Source organism: Hyperolius riggenbachi, chromosome 4 (assembly GCF_040937935.1).
Source record: "Hyperolius riggenbachi isolate aHypRig1 chromosome 4, aHypRig1.pri, whole genome shotgun sequence".
NCBI lineage: Eukaryota > Metazoa > Chordata > Amphibia > Anura > Hyperoliidae > Hyperolius > Hyperolius riggenbachi.
In genome coordinates, this window is record NC_090649.1 from 281,967,455 (window position 1) to 281,987,751 (window position 20,297).

Below are 20,297 nucleotides of genomic sequence, written 5' to 3' on the forward strand. Positions count from 1 at the left end.
AAGTCTGTCTCCCCTTTTAGACCTGCCCATCATAGTGATCACTATGCTGGTCTTCTGGGCACTGTGTTACTCTGTATAGTTCTGTTATTGTAGTTCAATGCGACCTTATTACTTGTGCTTTAGCTAGTTCTTGATAAATATATATGCAGACTTGCTAATATATATTTATCCATTAGTTGAGCCATTTATTATTTTTCTGTATTATTGTTTATTGCCTAGTTTCCATGCCTGATGGACAATCGCTGCATCAGCGGTGGATCAGTGAAGTCCATTATCCTGATAGCTTGGATTCTGCCATCACCGCGTTGGTGACTGGTAGTATTCCTGCTACTCTAGTTCTGAGAACATAACTATAGGCTGCGGTTGCTATTAGTTATGTTCTTTCCTGTAGTTTTGTCTGTGTGGATGCTTGCTGGTGATTGTTGTTAGCCTGCTTGCTCTGCTTCTGTGGACGTGACTGTGAGCTGTGGTTGATACTACGGTAGTTACGCTCCAATCTAGTCCTGTCTTGTACCTGTCTGAATGCTTGCTATTGCTAAGGCAGCGCAACATCGCACTGCGCTGCCATTGTGTCTTACTTGTCTAGTTACACTCCAATCTGTAGTCCTGTCTTGTACCTGTCTGAGTGCTTGCTATCGCAAGGGCAGCGCAACATCGCACTGCGCTGCCATTGTGTATTATTTGTAGCGATATCGGAAGCCCAGAGCTGCAGTTGCTCTGGGCAGCCTGTGTAGCCTCTTCCATTAATCAGCTACCAGTCTTGTTGCTCTGGGTGGTCAAAGTTTAACCCCCAAGCATTACACTTGTGATTTGTAGACAGACAGTATTGCTTATGCACACAAGCATTACAGGTGCTATATAAATCCAATTAATAATAATATAGGTGAATGAGCTACCCAAACCCACTACTTCAAGATGCATTAAGACTGATTTTTTTTCTGTGCCAGTTCAGAGACTGTTCTCATTGTGAATTGGCCATCAGGGGTGGGAAAGCAGTGCTCAACGCTCTGCAACTCATTATTTGAAAACAAGCCTTATTTGAATGTAATCTGTTTTATGGTTTTTAGCTCATCCAGTCCTATTTTCTAAACGGAATATCATACACAAATTACTTTGAATTCAGTAAGTGGCTGAAAATAAACACTACTAAAAAACAAATGAAGTGTTATCTATATTTATATGAAGTGCACAGTCAAATGCAAATTAAATCTTTAATTGCTCCCTCAAAACTCACTTTTTCCAACATGCAAACATTCTAATTTAAGCCATCCCCCCTTTGACCTCTGGCCAAGTTGCACTACTTACTAGATAACCGAAAAGCACACTGCCTCTAGGTATGCATATTGATGTATACTACCCCACCTCTTTTGACCCCCGCCCCCCCCACATTCCTTTAGATTGTAAACTCGCTAGGGCAGGGTTCTCTCGCCCTTTTGGGTCTTGGAATTTGCACCAGTATCTATATTTGGTGTATCCCATTATCTCTATTATTATGTAACCCATGTTTGTTTGTACTTTGTACAGCGCCACTGAATATGTTAGTGCTTTATAAATCAATAATAATAATAATATTAACCCCCTTAGCGGTAACCCCGTGCTGGACACGGGGTAAGCCGCTGCAGAGGTTTTCTCAGGCCCAGCTGGGCCAATTTGCATAATTTTTTTTCTTATACACGCAGCTAGCACTTTGCTAGCTGTGTGTTACCTACGATTGCCGCCGCTCAGCGCCAATTCGCTGCTACCCACCGCGTTAGAGGGTGCCCCCCTTGGAGACCCTGCGCGCTGCCTGGCGACTCCCTCTGACGTCACAATGTCGATGACATCATCGTGCCTGTCGCCATGGCGACGGGGAAGCCCTAAAGGAAATCCCGTTCAGAACAGGATTTCCTGATGGGCCTGATCACCGGAGGCGATCGGAGGGGGGTTGCCGCTGCTCAGCGGCTATCATATAGCTAGTGCTAGGCTAGCTACATGATTTATAAAAATAAAGAAAAAAATAGTGCTGCACTGCCTCCCTGGTGGATTTAATTGACCGCCAGGGAGGTTAAATAATAGTACTGTTATCTATGCCAATTAACCAGTCAAATACAGCCTGCTGTCCTGAAAAGTTAATTGAAGCAATAGGTGTAGAAATGCACAAACCCCTAGATGGTCAGTACATGTGCCACGGCTAGCCCAGCACCACCTGGGCGAAAATCTTCAAGAAGGATGAAGCCGGCACCATCAAAATGCTCTTTTAGTTTTTTATTTAAAGACTGTCATCAGGTACAATCAAGTACAGTGTGCGACGTTTCGGAGCGTTGGAGCATGCCCCTTTATCAAGCCATGACAGTCTCAGTATATCATGGAAACAATGAGTTTAAATAGTACATCACATTCAAAACTACCAATGGTAGGCTATCTAACTCACTAGCCAATCCCCATCCACTATGTATAAAGTGGACCTGATGGGGAACTTGTTACATATAGTCTGAGCCAATGGATTTGAAAGTCACTCACCTGTCCATGTCAACCATCCCCTTCAGAGTGCACCATCTCCGCCCCTAACCGTCGCCGCAAGTAGATGTATACACCCATCGGTTCGCTGGACCTGATGGGGAACTTGCAGGGAGGCGGCGCCGTAACATCATTGACGTTACCAGGGAGACGCGTAGGACGCGGACGGAAATCCGCATGCGTCCTAGAGGGGCAGGACATGGCGTCACTACCCAACGCCGGCTGATCACGTGGAAGGAACCACCAATCAGCCGGCCCTGCGTCTCCCTATATGGCTGAAGCGGCTAAACAGCCGCAATGAAGCGGCTAACCAGCCGTGCCATAACGGCTAAAAAGCCGCGTTGCCATGGCGATGAAAGACCAAAGGGGCAGGAAATGATGCGCTACAGGGATAGGGACACAGGCATAGTAGCAGCAAAGAGTTGCAAATGTCACATCAATGCAAAGCAGAAGAGGCACAATTTGCTTATATAGTACAATCAGAAGCAACGCATGCAATGACCAATTTAAAGGGGAAAAGGATGATAAATTAAATATGCAAATCAAAATAAATCTAATAAAAATCATAAGAAGGGTGTAAGGTCATAGTCTCGATTCAATCCACGGGGTTCGATGGTGTCAAGTGTGCGAATCCAGTGTGCCTCACGGAGCAATAATTGTCTATGCCTGTCACCACCTCGTTTTAAGATTGGTATGCTGTCAATAATTTGACAGCGCAATTGACTCACATTATGTTTACAACGTACAAAATGGTTCGCGACAGGTTGCTCCACGAGACACTCACAGATTGCATGCTTGTGGGCTGATAATCTAATTTTAAATTTTTTAGTCGTCTCCCCTACATATAATAGCCCACATGGGCATTTTAAAATGTAAATTACATACTTAGAATCACAATTATAGACCTCTCCGATATTAAATATTTTTCCCGTTCTTGGATGTGCAAATACACCACTCCTGATGACTGAATTGCAGTGGACGCAGTTAAGGCATGGGTACATTCCTCTCCTGGACCCTTCAGGGGGTCTTACTAGAGTTCTCATCTCAGCATGCGTGAGTTTGTCCCTCAGTGTAGGGGCCCTTGTATAGGAGAATAATGGAGGACTTCAAAATTCAGGGACCAAAGGGAACGATTGGGCAAGAGGTGACCAGTGTTTTTTAATAATTTTTGCCACGTCCTTACTCAAGACATTATATTTTGTCACAAAAGGAATACGGTTGCCCATATTGGCCCTGGGTCTCGGAATCGTACCCACTGCTGTCCTGCGTGCCTCCGCAACCAGATCATCAGGGTAATGCCTATCAATACATTTTTGTGTCATTTCATTAAATCTAAGCTCTCGCCTGCTGTTATCACCCACTATGTGACTGACCCTTTTGAACTGTGCCTTAGGTATAGACCTAATAGTGTTAGTAGGATGGAAGCTTTCATATGACAGGATAGCATTCCTGTCAGTGGGCTTAACGTACAGATCAGTGTCAAGTTTACCATCTGATGAAATCACCATGGTATCCAAAAAATTTACTTGTTTAGCATCACAATGAGATGTGAATTTTATAAATTCACACTGATCATGCAGTTCACCCACAAATTGGTCAAGGGTCCAACGTGGCCCCGCCCACACGCAAAACACATCATCTATATATCTGAGCCAGCAAATGGCATGTTTTTTAAAACAAGAGTTATTATAGACAAAAGACTCCTCATATTCATTCATGTATATGTTTGCGTAGGACGGGGCCACATTGGACCCCATCGCTGTCCCCCGAACCTGCAAGAAAAATTGATCGTTAAAGGTAAAATAGTTACAGGTGAGTACCAATCCTAGCAATTCGACAAGAAACTCAATCTGATGTTTATCAAAATCTGAAGCAGTAAAGAGTGAGTGACGGACAGCCTCCACACCCCCATCATGCGGGATGGAGGTGTAGAGGCTCTCCACATCCAAAGTAACCAAAAGACTGCCCTCTGGAATATCAGTCAAAGTAGCAATAAATTCAAGAAACATAGAAGTATCACGAATATATCTACTGGCGGCGACGGTTAGGGGCGGAGATGGTGCGCTCTGAAGGGGATGGTTGACATGGACAGGTGAGTGACTTTCAAATCCATTGGCTCAGACTATATGTAACAAGTTCCCCATCAGGTCCACTTTATACATAGTGGATGGGGATTGGCTAGTGAGTTAGATAGCCTACCATTGGTAGTTTTGAATGTGATGTACTATTTAAACTCATTGTTTCCATGATATACTGAGACTGTCATGGCTTGATAAAGGGGCATGCTCCAATGCTCCGAAACGTCGTACACTGTACTTGATTGTACCTGATGACAGTCTTTAAATAAAAAACTAAAAGAGCATTTTGATGGTGCCGGCTTCATCCTTCTTGAAGTTAATTGAAGCAAACAGAAGACAAAACATTTTTTCTGGCTGAGAAAACAAATGTGGTAGCATTTTATAGCTGAAAAGTTCAAAGGGTCATTACGTTTGTTTTAACTTTGTATTTGTTTTTCAGCTGTATGAAGTAGATTTTACATCAGGCTGGCAAGGCTGCTGTTTAGAATTCTTAAAAATGCAGCCCTTTAACTGAAAATAAAAACTTTGTTTTCATATTACCAATGTTCAATTTACCCTTAGTACTACACATAAATCAAATCATCTCATAAGTGTATTTTCATTTCAGGTTTGCTTTGAAGGAAACAGGCGATTTACAAAAAAAAAAGCAGATCTACTTACCTGGGGCTTCCTCCGGCTCCTTGCAGCTTATGAGTCCCTTGCTGCAGCTCCGCTCCCAGCCAGTCTCCAGCAGGTCGGCGGCTCCTGCACTTGCACTAGTGTGCGTCCATGCCACTTAAGGTCCCGCTCCCGCGGCCCAGGAGTGTTATGTGCAGGTGCAGTACTTTTGCACCTGTGCAGAACGCTCTCAGCCACGTGATTGTGAGCGGCACAGCCACGTACTCGCGCAGGCACAGACGATGCCGACCTCGCCAGGTCGGCGTCTGCAATGGAGGAGACCCCAGGAGTGGCTGGGAGCGAAGCTGCGGCAAGGGACTCATAAGCTGCCCAGGGCTGGAGGAAGCCCCAGGTAAGTAGATCTGCTTTTTTTTTTTTTTTTAATTGCCTCGTGGTTCCTTTAAGTTTTGGTTAGAACAAGAGGAGTTAAAAGCTCTGTGAGTTTTTAATGCAGTTTAAGTCCTTGTTGAGGTGATAACTCCTTAATGTCTATCCAGCTCACACCCAGGAATGTATTTCCACTCTCTGAAGAATATTCTCTGTACTATATAGAATCCACTGTGTGCTTATAACATTGTCACCAACTCACTGAAAACCCTGCATAGTGAGAATGCAGTCTCAAAGCAAAACAGGAAGTATCATTAGATAAGAACTAGGTGTTTGATGTGTACTTACTATATGATGTGCTGAGGCAGAAGAGGAAACAGCTGGTAAATGCCAGTCCTAGAAAAAGTAGTAGAAATAGAAAAAATGTGCACCAGTCAGCAAAAGGGACCCAACTTTACAAACACAAGCTAATGCTGACCCCACACATGGCTTAAAACATATGAGTTGAGTCAATGCAATCAAAACATTCCAGCTCTCCCATTGCATAAAATTATTGCATAAATACAAACCTCTTATAAGATCTAGTGACATGTTAGCATCGCAACTGAAATGTCTGAAATGTTGTCAGCATAATTGTCTTATCAGCAAATAATTGATTACAAATACATGCTTCAATCTGATAGGCTGATAGATTTATATGTAACTTGAGTCTGACTATCTCATGCATGTCATGTAATGCAAGTATGTCCGATTTATTAGGAGTTCAGCTCTCACATGACTGGTGTGATGACCACATGGTAGTCAGTCACATGAATACTTTGATGTGCTTCATTAGACATTAGTCTATGCATTTGACTTGTAAAGCTCCTCTTGTTTAGAAATAAGCATAGCCAATTGATTGCATACTTACGGAACCATAATTATGTGTGCATGTTTTCAAGTGTGGGCTTCATTTAAAAGTGAAACGTGCAGAAAAGATGCAGTGTTCTGCTCATGATCATGTCATACTTGCTGTCCAAGTGCGGTATATATATATATATATATATATATATATATATATATATATATATATATATATATATATATATATATATATATATATATATATATATATATATATATATTATATCCATATAACACATTTTATATTGGTAAAAAGCCTCTAAGAAAGTTAAATGGTTAAATCTGATTAGGAAATGTAAAAAAAATACATGCATGGGTGATTAGGCATAGTGTTGGGCGAACAGTGTTCGCCACTGTTCGGGTTCTGCAGAACATCACCCTGTTCGGGTGATGTTCGAGTTCGGCCGAACACCTGACGGTGCTCGGCCAAACCGTTCGGCCATATGGCCGAACTAAGAGCGCATGGCCGAACGTTCCCCGAACGTTCGGCTAGCGCTGTGATTGGCCGAACGGGTCACGTGGTTCGGACCCGAACGTGCTCTGATTGGCCGAACTGTCACGTGGTTCGGGTAAATAAATACCCGAACCACGTCATATCTCCGCCATTTGTCTGTGGGTTTAGCTTTGGGTAGGCAGGCAGGGTAGTTCGCGCTCCAGCCACGCTAGCCAGGGTCCCCCCCAGTCATTGTGTGTCACTGCTGGGAACAGTAGTACACCGCTCGTTCAGCCACACTATATAGCATTCTGTGTACTGTTCTGTGTCTGCTGGGAACAGTGGTACACCGCTCGTTCAGCCACACTATATAGCATTCTGTGTACTGTTCTGTGTCTGCTGGGAACAGTGGTACACCGCTCGTTCAGCCACACTATATAGCATTCTGTGTACTGTTCTGTGTCTGCTGGGAACAGTAGTACACCGCTCGTTCAGCCACACTATATAGCATTCTGTGTACTGTTCTGTGTCTGCTGGGAACAGTAGTACACCGCTCGTTCAGCCACACTATATAGCATTCTGTGTACTGTTCTGTGTCTGCTGGGAACAGTAGTACACCGCTCGTTCAGCCACACTATATAGCATTCTGTGTACTGTTCTGTGTCTGCTGGGAACAGTAGTACACCGCTCGTTCAGCCACACTATATAGCATTCTGTGTACTGTTCTGTGTCTGCTGGGAATAGTGGTACACCGCTCGTTCAGCCACACTATATAGCATTCTGTGTACTGTTCTGTGTCTGCTGGGAACAGTAGTACACCGCTCGTTCAGCCACACTATATAGCATTCTGTGTACTGTTCTGTGTCTGCTGGGAACAGTAGTACACCGCTCGTTCAGCCACACTATATAGCATTCTGTGTACTGTTCTGTGTCTGCTGGGAACAGTAGTACACCGCTCGTTCAGCCACACTATATAGCATTCTGTGTACTGTTCTGTGTCTGCTGGGAACAGTAGTACACCGCTCGTTCAGCCACACTATATAGCATTCTGTGTACTGTTCTGTGTCTGCTGGGAACAGTAGTACACCGCTCGTTCAGCCACACTATATAGCATTCTGTGTACTGTTCTGTGTCTGCTGGGAATAGTGGTACACCGCTCGTTCAGCCACACTATATAGCATTCTGTGTACTGTTCTGTGTCTGCTGGGAACAGTAGTACACCGCTCGTTCAGCCACACTATATAGCATTCTGTGTACTGTTCTGTGTCTGCTGGGAACAGTAGTACACCGCTCGTTCAGCCACACTATATAGCATTCTGTGTACTGTTCTGTGTCTGCTGGGAACAGTAGTACACCGCTCGTTCAGCCACACTATATAGCATTCTGTGTACTGTTCTGTGTCTGCTGGGAACAGTAGTACACCGCTCGTTCAGCCACACTATATAGCATTCTGTGTACTGTTCTGTGTCTGCTGGGAATAGTGGTACACCGCTCGTTCAGCCACACTATATAGCATTCTGTGTACTGTTCTGTGTCTGCTGGGAATAGTGGTACACCGCTCGTTCGCCACTGTATAGCATTGTGCTCTGTGTCGCTGCTGGGAATAGTGGTACACCGCTCACCCGTCACTGTATAGCATTGTGCTCTGTGTCGCTGCTGGGAATAGTGGTACACCGCTCACCCGTCACTGTATAGCATTGTGCTCTGTGTCGCTGCTGGGAATAGTGGTACTGTATAGCATTTCTGTACTGCCACTGTACTGCTGCCAGTCAGCGTGTACTGTAAGGATAAGTGAAATGAGGAAGAAATCCGGTGAAAGAGGGAGGGGCAAGGGAAGAGGTGTTTCCCCTGACGGTTCACGTACAGGCCACAGGGGAGCACCCAAGAAAACCCACTCAATACCGCCCATGTTGTCCAGGACAACAACCCTCACAAATCCAAAAGAACAGGACCAGATAATTACTTGGATGACCTCTCAAGCGTCCAGCAGTGGGTTAAGCAGCACCAGCACATCACGCACGAGGTCCGAGTCCTCAGCCAGTTACAAGGAGCCAGTGGGCACAAAGCTGACACAACCGGCAGCGACACCACGCACACAACTGCCAGATAACCAGTCCGATGAATTACCTCAGGACACAATGGGGTATTCGCAGGAGCTATTCCCAGCCCAACAAACTTCCACCTTTCAAAGGTCAATGGAGGAACAGCCAGAAATGTTGTGCCTGGATTCACAACCGTTAACTGTGGGAAATGCACCGCGCACTGAAATACAAGGCGAGTCCGAAGAGGACTCGGAAACCCAAATCCCAGAGCAATTTGGGCAGGAGGGGTTGCAATTGCAGGAGGTCGGCCGACAAGATCTGGAAGACGACGTTGGAGTGTGCTGCGCAGAGGTTGTTGTGGGGAGCTCTACTCCACGGCGGTGGCCCACAATGACATATGACGAGTTTGAGGAGATGGAAGAGGAGGGTATGGACAATGTGGACAGAGACCCAGATTTTGTTTGTGAACGAGAACATCGCCGTCGTAGCAGCAGCACAGATGAGTCTGTTGAAGAACACACTGCTGCACGAGTTCGCCTTGTGCCACAAGGTAGGCGGCGCGCAATTTCAGGCACCACAAGCGTGGAAGTTCAAGTGAGAGGCAAAAGAGGAGCAAACAGAAATCGCCAGCAAGGAGGCAGGTGCTCCAAAGTCTGGGCTTTCTTTGAAGACTGCACTGAGGATGTTACCATGGCGATTTGCAAGGTGTGCAAGACCCGCCTGAGCAGGGGGAAAAATATTAACAACCTCTCCACCACCAGCATGAGCCGTCACATGCTATCCAAACATCCCACTCTTTGGGCAAACGCGTCAGGACAGGGTACCAGAAACAACACTGCCTCCCTTGGGTTCACCAGACTCACCACCAGACCCGCCTCAGCAGCAGCAGTAGCCCAGCCATTGCGTGGTTCACAACATTCACAAACATCAGACGACGCTGACACTGTCACTTTCCGGAGTAGTGCTCTTGAGGTCTCCCAGTGTTCATCAAACACAACAACCAACAGCCCTTCCGTGTGCAGCGCTACGGTTCAGTTGTCTGTGTCGGAGATGTTTGAGCGCAAGAGGAAATTGCCAGCAAATGACCCCCGGGCCGTGGCAGTAACAGCCAGCATAGCCAAGCTTCTGGCCTGCGAAATGCTGCCATATCGATTGGTGGAGACAAACAGCTTCAAGGGCATGATGTCAGTGGCCATCCCACGTTACGTGGTTCCCAGCCGCTACCACTTTGCACGCTCTGCAGTGCCTGAGTTGCATGAGCACGTGGTCAGCAAAATAACCCGAAGCTTGAAGAATGCCGTTGCCTGCAAGGTTCACCTCACCACTGACACCTGGACGAGTGCGTTCGGCCAGGGTCGATACATCTCCCTTACCGCGCACTGGGTGAAGCTTGTGGAGCCTGGCAGCGATTCCTCACCTGCTACGGCACGGGTGTTGCCCACGCCACAAACAGCTGCACCGCCGTCCCTCCCACTGGATAACAGCAGCACCTACCTCTCTGACTCCTTCTCCTCCAACGCATCTCAAAGCTGTACCTCATCCGGAAACGCTAACCCAGCAGCAGTAGGATCGTGGAAGCAGTGCAGCACAGCTGTTGGCATGCGTCAGCAAGCGTTGCTGAAGCTAATCTGCCTTGGGGATAAGCAGCACACAGGGGAGGAAATTTGGAGGGGAATAAAGGAACAGACGGATTTGTGGCTGGCACCGCTGGACCTGAAACCGGGCATGGTTGTGTGTGATAATGGGAGTAATCTCATTCGCGCTTTAAGGTTGGCTAAGCTGACACACATCCCTTGCCTGGCGCACGTGATGAACCTAGTAGTTCAGCGGTTCCTGAGGACATACCCAGGCGTGCCCGATCTGCTGTTGAAGGTGCGTCGAGTGTCCAAACATTGTAGAAATTCCAGTACTGCTTCGGGGGCACTCGCCAAGATGCAGGAGCGCTTCAATCTCCCCCACCATCGCTTGCTGTGTGATGTCCCTACGCGCTGGAATTCTACGCTGCACATGCTAGCCCGCTTTTGCGAGCAGAAGAGTGCAGTGGTCCAGTACATGACGGCGCAGTACCGAGGCGCATCCGGCCAGCTGCCAAGCTTCTGTGGATCCGATTGGGCCAACATGTTGGACCTCTGCCAAGTCCTCCAAAATTTTGAGCAATCCACGTTGCTTGTGAGCAGTGACAACTCTTCAGTCAGCATTACCATACCACTGCTGTGTTTACTGAAGAGGTCGATGTTAAAAATCAAGGAAACAGCTGTCATGATGCAACTGGGGGAATCTGAAGGAGAAAACGATCAGCGTGATGGTACCAACATCAGGCCATCCGCCTCAGGGAACGCTGGCCCCAGCAGCTATGACGAAGAAGAGGAGGAGGAACAGCTGGAGTTGGAGCAGGAATTTCATGCCACCACTGACGAGGGCCAGAGCGGTGCACGTTGGACTTCCACAATTCAACGCGAATGGTCAGCAGAAGCAGACCAGGAGGAAGGTGACGACTATGATGCATCACAACAACTATCACAACGCTCACAAGAGGATGATGAGGATTCTGGTAGGACTCTGGCACACATGGCTCAATTCATGCTAGACTGCATTGAACGTGACCCACGCATTGTGCGCATTCTGGACAACACCAATTACTGGGTTTATACCCTTCTGGATCCACGGTACAAACACAATGTTCCAAAACTGCTTGAAGAAAGAGTCAGACAGGTCAAAATGGAAGAATACCAGCAGGCCCTTGTGGAGACTTTAGAGAGGAGATTGACATCCTCCCCCTCCTCTAGCCAGTTGTACGCAGACAGACTGACTTCCGCAAACCCAGGACGACCAGGAGGGCAGCAAACAACGCAAGCCGCAGCTAGTACCCTAAAGGGAATGGTATCGGCAGTGTCCTTGGAGTGGGAAAATTTTCTGACACCCATGCAGCCGCAGCCCACTGAACAGCAAGCGTGCAGATCCACCTCCAACACCGATCGCCTGGAGAAGATGGTCAAGGACTACATGTCAGATGGCGTAGCTGTGTCGAACCATCCATCTGCACCCTTCAACTATTGGGAATCGAAGCTAGACACCTGGCACGAACTGGCAATGTACGCAATAGAGGTGCTGGCTTGCCCGGCAGCCAGCGTTATGTCGGAACGCTGTTTCAGTGCTGCCGGAGGCATCGTCACAGATCGGCGTATCCGCCTCTCTACAGAAAATGCAGACCGTCTGACTCAAATTAAAATGAATCAATCCTGGATTGGAAATGACTACGCAACACTCCAGGACCCCAACCAAGTAACATGACCAATGAACATCTGGGATGGTGTTGCGTTTCCGGGCCCTGTTTATTGAACCTCTCATCTGTATTACATTTATGACTGCATGGCGGCAAAAAGCATTGCTGCTATATCCGCACGCTTTTTGTCCACATGCAAGGCCTGGGTTGTTGTGTCTCACAAAGCGTGGCCTTCTCCTCCTGCGCCTGCTCCTGTTCCATCACGTCTGCTGCTGCTGGGTTAGCGTTGCCGCGTGGTCCCTGTTTATTGAACCACTTATCTTTATTACATTTATGACTGCATGGCGGTACAAAGCATGCTATCCGCACGCTTCTTGCCCTCATGCAAGGCCTGGGTTGTTGTGTCTCACAAAGCGTGGCCTTCTCCTCCTGCGCCTGCTCCTGTTCCATCACGTCTGCTGCTGCTGGGTTAGCGTTGCCGCGTGGTCCCTGTTTATTGAACCACTTATCTTTATTACATTTATGACTGCATGGCGGTACAAAGCATGCTATCCGCACGCTTCTTGCCCTCATGCAAGGCCTGGGTTGTTGTGTCTCACAAAGCGTGGCCTTCTCCTCCTGCGCCTCCTCCTGTTCCATCACGTCTGCTGCTGCTGGGTTAGCGTTGCCGCGTGGTCCCTGTTTATTGAACCACTTATCTTTATTACATTTATGACTGCATGGCGGTACAAAGCATGCTATCCGCACGCTTCTTGCCCTCATGCAAGGCCTGGGTTGTTGTGTCTCACAAAGCGTGGCCTTCTCCTCCTGCGCCTGCTCCTGTTCCATCACGTCTGCTGCTGCTGGGTTAGCGTTGCCGCGTGGTCCCTGTTTATTGAACCACTTATCTTTATTACATTTATGACTGCATGGCGGTACAAAGCATGCTATCCGCACGCTTCTTGCCCTCATGCAAGGCCTGGGTTGTTGTGTCTCACAAAGCGTGGCCTTCTCCTCCTGCGCCTCCTCCTGTTCCATCACGTCTGCTGCTGCTGGGTTAGCGTTGCCGCGTGGTCCCTGTTTATTGAACCACTTATCTTTATTACATTTATGACTGCATGGCGGTACAAAGCATGCTATCCGCACGCTTCTTGCCCTCATGCAAGGCCTGGGTTGTTGTGTCTCACAAAGCGTGGCCTTCTCCTCCTGCGCCTGCTCCTGTTCCATCACGTCTGCTGCTGCTGGGTTAGCGTTGCCGCGTGGTCCCTGTTTATTGAACCACTTATCTTTATTACATTTATGACTGCATGGCGGTACAAAGCCTGCTATCCGCACGCTTCTTGCCCTCATGCAAGGCCGGGGTTGTTGTGTCTCACAAAGCGTGGCCTTCTTCTCCTCCTGCGCCACCCTCCTCCTGTTCCATCACGTGTGCTGCTGCTGGGTTAGCGTTACCGGTCCCTTTTCCTGGAACCTCTTATATGTATTACATTTATGACTGCATGCCGACAAAAAACATGTTACCTGTGCAAAGAAAACAGACATTTCCCGCATTTAAAAGACAGTTTTCCCTTTGAAACTTTAAAATCGATTTTCTCAAAAACTATAAGCTCTTTTTGCTAATTTTTTTTTCCTCTTGTACCCACTCCCAAGGTGCACATACCCTGTAAATTTGGGGTATGTAGCATGCAAGGAGGCTTTACAAACCACAAAAGTTCGGGTCCCCATTGACTTCCATTATGTTCGGAGTTCGGGTCGAACACCCGAACATCGCGGCCATGTTCGGCCTGTTCGGCCCGAACCCGAACATCTAGATGTTCGCCCAACACTAATTAGGCATACCACATTTTGTAGTCTTTCCACTACGTCACTAAAAGGGAGGACAAGTCAAAGCCATCAATTTTTGTGAATATTAGCAATATTGTGTTTGAAGATTTAGTAATTCTGCCTTAATGCATGCAAAGGAAACATCAATATTCAATAGTAACATCTAAAAGGCAATTAAAATGTATCAATTAAAAAGGCTATATTGTGGTTCTTTTCAGTTAACTGATTTGATTATAATTGACCAGCTGCTAATGTTTGACATCACCACAGACATCACAGCAGACTTCCTGAGGGTCTATTCTCACTACCAGACTAATTTAACAACCCATCTCACAGACAGGGGCCCATATTCAATTCACTTTGTATCTTTAGTTTTTCCTTGGGGATAATAACCTGATAATAATCCGAATATTTGTATAGCGCTTTTCTCCTGTCGGACTCAAAGCGCTCAAGAGCTGCAGCCACTGGGACGCGCTCAAGAGGCCACCCTGCAGTGTTAGGGAGTCTTACCTTGAACTCCTTACTGAATAGGTACTTGACCTAGCCAGGATTCGAACCCTGGTCTCCCATGTCAAAGACAGAGCCCTTAACCAGTACACTATTCACAACTTAATAAATACCTTAAAATATCTTTTAAGCCACCAGCAAGCATGGAAATACTCAAAATAATTTTTATAGTATTATTATTATTTAGTACACGCTGATTGCCCGGTTTTGCCCGGGTATGTATTTGGCTGGTGTTGGCTCCGCCCATTTTTTCTAGCCCTAACACACAATTACTCAATGACCAAGTTTGTGAGCTTTGCGGTCTTTGGTATCAATAATTTGCATTGAAATTAAAAAATCTGATTGGCTGCTTGTGGCTTCACACCCTTTTCTGAATTTGAACCCCAGTCACCCAATGACCAACTTTACCAGGTTTGAGGCCTGTGCCAATAACAGTGCAAGAATGGTAGTAATTAAATATTCCCCTTGAAAAGCAATAGGTGAAGTTTGATTCACTTTTGTAGGCTCCACCCACTTTTCTGAATATTAATCTCAGTCACCCAGTGAGCAACTGTGCAAAGTTTGAGAACGCTGCCATTAACAGTGTAAGAATGGCTGCAGTTTACATTTTCCCAAGGAAATTTGTATTTGTCTCCACCCACTGATGACTCGGCGTTGCCTGTGTATGTATTCGACTGGTGTTGGCTCCGCCCACTTTCTAACCCTAACGCACAAACACTCAATGACCAAGTTTGTGAGCTTTGGGGTCCTTGGCATCAATAATTTGGATATTCCCATGAAATGAAACAAATCAGATTGGCTGTTTGTGGCTTCACCCCCTCTCCAGTATTTGAACCCCAGTCACCCAATGATCAACTGTAGCAGGTTTGAAGCATCTGCTATTAGCAGTTTAAAAATGGCAGCAATTTAAATATTCCCCTTGAAAATCAAAAGGTGAATTTTAATTGGCTATTATAGGCTCCACCCACTTCCCTGAATATTAGCCTTAGTCACCCAGTGACCATCTGGGCAACGTTTGAGAACCCTGCCATTAACAGTGTAAGAATGGCTGCAGTTTATATTTTCCCAGTGAAATTTAGTTTTGGTTCCGCCCACTTTTTGTAACCTGGACACACAGTCACTCAATGACCAATTTTGTGAGCTTTGGGGTCCTTGGCATCGATAATTTGTACTTTCCCATGAAATGAAACAAATCTGATTGACTGTTTGTGGCTGTCCCCTTTTCTGAATTTGAACCCCAGTGACCCAATGACCAACTGCACCAGGTTTGAGGCTTGTGCCATTAACAGTGCAAGAATGGCAGCAATTTTAATATTGAAAAGCGATAGAAAAGCGATATGTGATTTTTGATTGGCATTTTTAGGCTCCACCCACTTTTCTGAATATTAATCCCAGTCACCCAGTAACCAGCTGTGCAAAGTTTGAGAACCCTGCCATTAACAGTGAAGAAAGGCTGCAGTTTACAATTTCCCATTAAAATCTGTTTTTGACTCCACCCAGTTTTTGTAACCTTGACACACAGTCACTCAATGATCAAGTTTGTGAGCTTTTGGGTTCCTGGCATCAAAATTCTGCTAATGGTAGCAGTTTATCCAGAAAAGAAATCTGATTGGCTGTGTTTGACTCCGCCCCTTTACTGAATTTGAACCCCAGACACTTAACGACCGACTGTAGCAGGTTTGAGGCCTCTGCCACTGAAAGTGTAAGAATGGCTGCAGTTTCAATATTCCCTTTAAAAATCAATAGGTGCATTTTGATTGGCTCTTGTAGGCTCCACCTACTTTTCCGAATATTAATCCCAGTCACCCAGTGACCAACTGTGTAAAGTTTTAGAACCCTACCATTAACAGTGTAAGAAAAGCTGCCGTTTATATTTTCCAATGTAAAAAGTTAGTTGTTTTTGGCTCCGCCCACTATTTCTAACCTTAACATACAGTCACTCAATGACCAAGTTTATGAGCTTTGGGGTCTTTGGCATAAATAAGTTGCATTTTACCATTGAAATTAAATAAATCTGATTGGCTGTATTTGGCCCGCTCCCTTCAAAATTTAAACCCCAGTTTCCCAGTGACTGACTGTACCAGATTTGAGGCCTCTACCATTAAGAGTGTATGAATGGCAGCAATGTAAATATTCCCCTTGAAAATCAAAAGGTGAATTTTGATTGGCTGCTGTAGGCTCCACTCACTTTCCTGAATATTAGTCCCAGTCACCCAGTGGCCAACTGAGTCACGTTTGAGAACCCTGCCAATAAGAGAACGGCTGAAATCAATCTAACAAATCTGATTGGCTGTTTGTGGCTCCACCCCTTTAGTGAATTTGGACCCCAGTCACCCAATGACTGACTGTATCAGGTTTGAGGCCTCTGCCGTTAACAGTGTAAGAATGGTAGCAATGTAAATATTCCGCTTGAAAAGCAATAGGTCAATTTTGATTGGCTGCTGTAGGCTCCACCCACATTTCCGGATAGTCACCCAGTGGCTAATTGTGTAAAGTTTGGGAACCCTGCCATATTAAAAATTTAGGTGTTGGCACGGGCCACTTTTTCTAACCGTGACATACAGTCACTCAGTTATCAAGTTTATCAGCTTTGGGGTCCTTGGTATCAATACTTTGTATATTCCCATTGAAAAAGAAAACAAATATGGCTGTTTGTGGCTCCGCCCACTTTCTGAATTTGAACCCTAATCACCCAATGACTGACTCTATCAGGTTTGAGGCATTTGCTATTAACAGTATAAGAATGGTAGCAGCTTAAATATTCCCTTTGAAAATGAAAAGGTGAATTTTTATTGGCTGTTGTAGGCTCCACCCACCTTCCAAAATCTTAATCTCATTCACCCAGTGACCAACTGTGCAAAGTTTGAGAGCCCTGCCATTAACAGTGTAAGAATGGCTGCAGTTTATATTTTCCAGTAGAATTTGTTTTTAGCTCTGCCCACTTTTTGTAACCTTGACACACAGTCACCCAGTGACCAAGTTTGTGAGCTTTCAGGTTCCTGGCATCAAAAATGTGTGAATGGAAGCAGTTTATCCACCAAGGAAATCTGATTGCTGTAGGTGGCCCCGCCCCTTTAGTGAATTTGAACCCCAGTCACCCAATGACCAACTGTAGCAAGTTTGAAGCCTCTGCCATTAACAGTGTAAGAATGGCAGCAGTTTAAATATTCCCCTTGAAAATCAATAGGTGAAGTTTGATTGGCTGTTGTATGCTCCACCCACTTTCTTGAATCTTAATCGCATTCTCCCAGTGACCAACTTTGGCAAGTTTGAGAAACCTGCGATTAACAGTCTAAGAATGGCTGCAGTTTACATTTTCCCATTTAAAATGAATGGCTGAAATTTGATTGGCTGTGTTATGCTCCTCCCACTTTTCCTGGATTCATAACCTCAGTCACCAAGTGACCAACTGTGCCAAGTGTGGGGACTTGATTACTGTGAGAATGGCAGCCTTTTACATTTTTTCTATTGACTTGAATGGGTGAAATCTGATTTGCTGTTTGTAGCTCCGCCCACGTGTGCAGGGGGGCCGCGAGACCCCCAGAACATATCATCCCAGGTAGTAAGGGATCTGTATACCAAGTTTCGTTCAAATCGGTCAAGCCGTTTTCGAGTGATCGCGGCACATACATACACACATACATACATACCTGTACATACATCCGATTTTATATATATATAGATTTATATAGCGCCGACATCTTCCGCAGTGCTGTACAAAGTATATTGTCTTGTCACTTAAATGTCCCTCTGAGGGGGCTCACAATCTAATCTTTACTATAGTCCTATGTCTATATTGTATAGTGTATGTATCGTAGTCTAGGGCCAATTTTAGGGGGAAGCTAATTGACTTATCTGTATGTTTTTGGGATGTGGGAGGAAACCAGAGTACCCGGAGGAAACCCATGCAGACACTGGGAGAACATACAGACTCCTTGCAGATGTTGACCTGGCTGGGATTCCAACTGGGGACCCAGCGTTGCAAGGCGAGAGCGCTAACCAGTATGCCACCACTACGCCACCGTGCTGCCCGTATTTTTTCACCTACTTTTGGTACTTTTTTAAATTGCAATGCTGTAAAGTTATTTTAAAGAGAAGACAAAAAATTATCTCCTAGTAGAAAACTCAGGAGAAAAAATTCATTGCCCTATGCAATTCACTATTTCTACCTGGTTTTCTCCAAGTTGATATTTTCCCATCTTGTCAATAAAATAAATTAAAGGGTAGCCAGTGGGCCAGCCATCAGTGCAAAATTAGGTATTCGTGAGCTAGACAAGGTTAGGGGTTGACCGTGTTTTATTCACCCTTAGGCCCGGTTCACATTATCGTTGTTTTACGGAACCGGCCATACGGATCAGGCCAGCTGGATCCGGTAAAAACGGTCCGTTTTACAGCCAGTGTGCTGTAAAACGTCCGTTTTCATTGGTTCCTATATGCTGCAAAACCTTCCGGTTCCGTTTTTTTTGTCCGTTCAGCAGAACGGACCACGGATCCGTATGGCCGGTTCCGTTGGCAAACGCTAATGTGAACTGGGCCTTAGTTTGAAAGTCTATCCACAAAGCCCATGACAAGTAGTTAACCTGACAGTTACTTTTGTTACAAAGTTAGGAAAGGTGGGGGGAAAGGCTGCGCATCCCTAAACACATGTTGCAATTGAATGGTTAATCACACAGGCATACAGCGCCTCTGCCAGACTGAAAAATGCATGCCCTGCACCCAAAACAAGTGCTAACATTTATTAAACTAGGAGGAACTTTAGCTTCCATTATGGTTTGCATGCAAAGTATATTATACTAGACACTTGGGCCACGGTGAGGCAAACCTCCGGGCAAGTGACCTAACCTAAATTTAAAACCTTGGGAGCAGCTAAGCAAAAAAAAATGTGTAACTTACATTTGGTTGAACAGCGAGGAGAACGCCAGTGCATACCACTAAGGCTGCATCTGAAATGACCACCAGCTCAGTGTGAAACACCTAAATAGATTTTCTGCACACTTCGCATTCAATTCAGATGCAAATCATATGCAAATCTGCTACTACTTATCATGCAAACAAGAAACTCAGGAGGAGGGGCTGGGAGCAGCTAACCTGACAGTTACATTTGTTACAAAGTTAGGAAAGGTGGGGGAAAGGCTGCGCATCCCTAAACACATGTTGCAATTGAATGGTTAATCGCACAGGCATACACCGCCTCTGCCAGACTGAAAAATGCATGCCCTGCATCCAAGACAAGTGCTAACATTTGTTAAACTAGGAGGAACTTTAGCTTCCAATATGGTTTGCATGCAAAGTATATTATACTAGACACTTGCGCCACAGTGAGGCAAACCTCTGGGCAAGTGACCTAACCTAAATTTAAAACCTTGGGAGCAGCTAAGCAAAAAAAATGTGTAACTTACATTTGGTTGAACAGCGAGGAGAACGCCAGCGCATACCAGTGGTGCTCACCGCCAGGTCGTGATCACGCTTACGCGTGGATTCACGACCATTTTGACGCATTCCGCCTCGGACACGCTAAGCCGTGAATAGATTTTCAACCACGAAAATCTGCTTCGGCTTCGCGTGAATGCGGACAGAAATCCGCATTCACGCTCGTGAAACCCGGCGCTGAAGTCGTGGTTAGCGGAAATGCGTCAAACTATGCGGAAGTGACACATTGCAGGCCAATCAAAGGGCCCCAGCCAGGCCCTAGCAACCAATCACAGGAGGGGAGCTATGCCCTCCCCTCCTGAATATAAAGCGGCGGCCATGATGGAAAAGCTCTGTCCTTGCTAGACTGTGGTGCTGAGAGGATTATCTCCAGGCCATTGTTGTTTGAGCAAGTGCAT

General features: G+C 45.9%; 1 protein-coding gene across 1 annotated transcript in view; it reads right to left on the reverse strand.

Annotated features, from left to right (window-relative positions):
• The window catches only part of TRAPPC3L (trafficking protein particle complex subunit 3L), a 107,319-nt gene that overhangs the window by 34,117 nt on the left and 52,905 nt on the right, over positions 1–20,297 (reverse strand). The window contains exon 2 of the mRNA XM_068231338.1: positions 5,907–5,954. Coding sequence (XP_068087439.1) covers positions 5,907–5,954 — 48 coding nt within the window. The remainder of the gene's footprint in view (positions 1–5,906; positions 5,955–20,297) is intronic.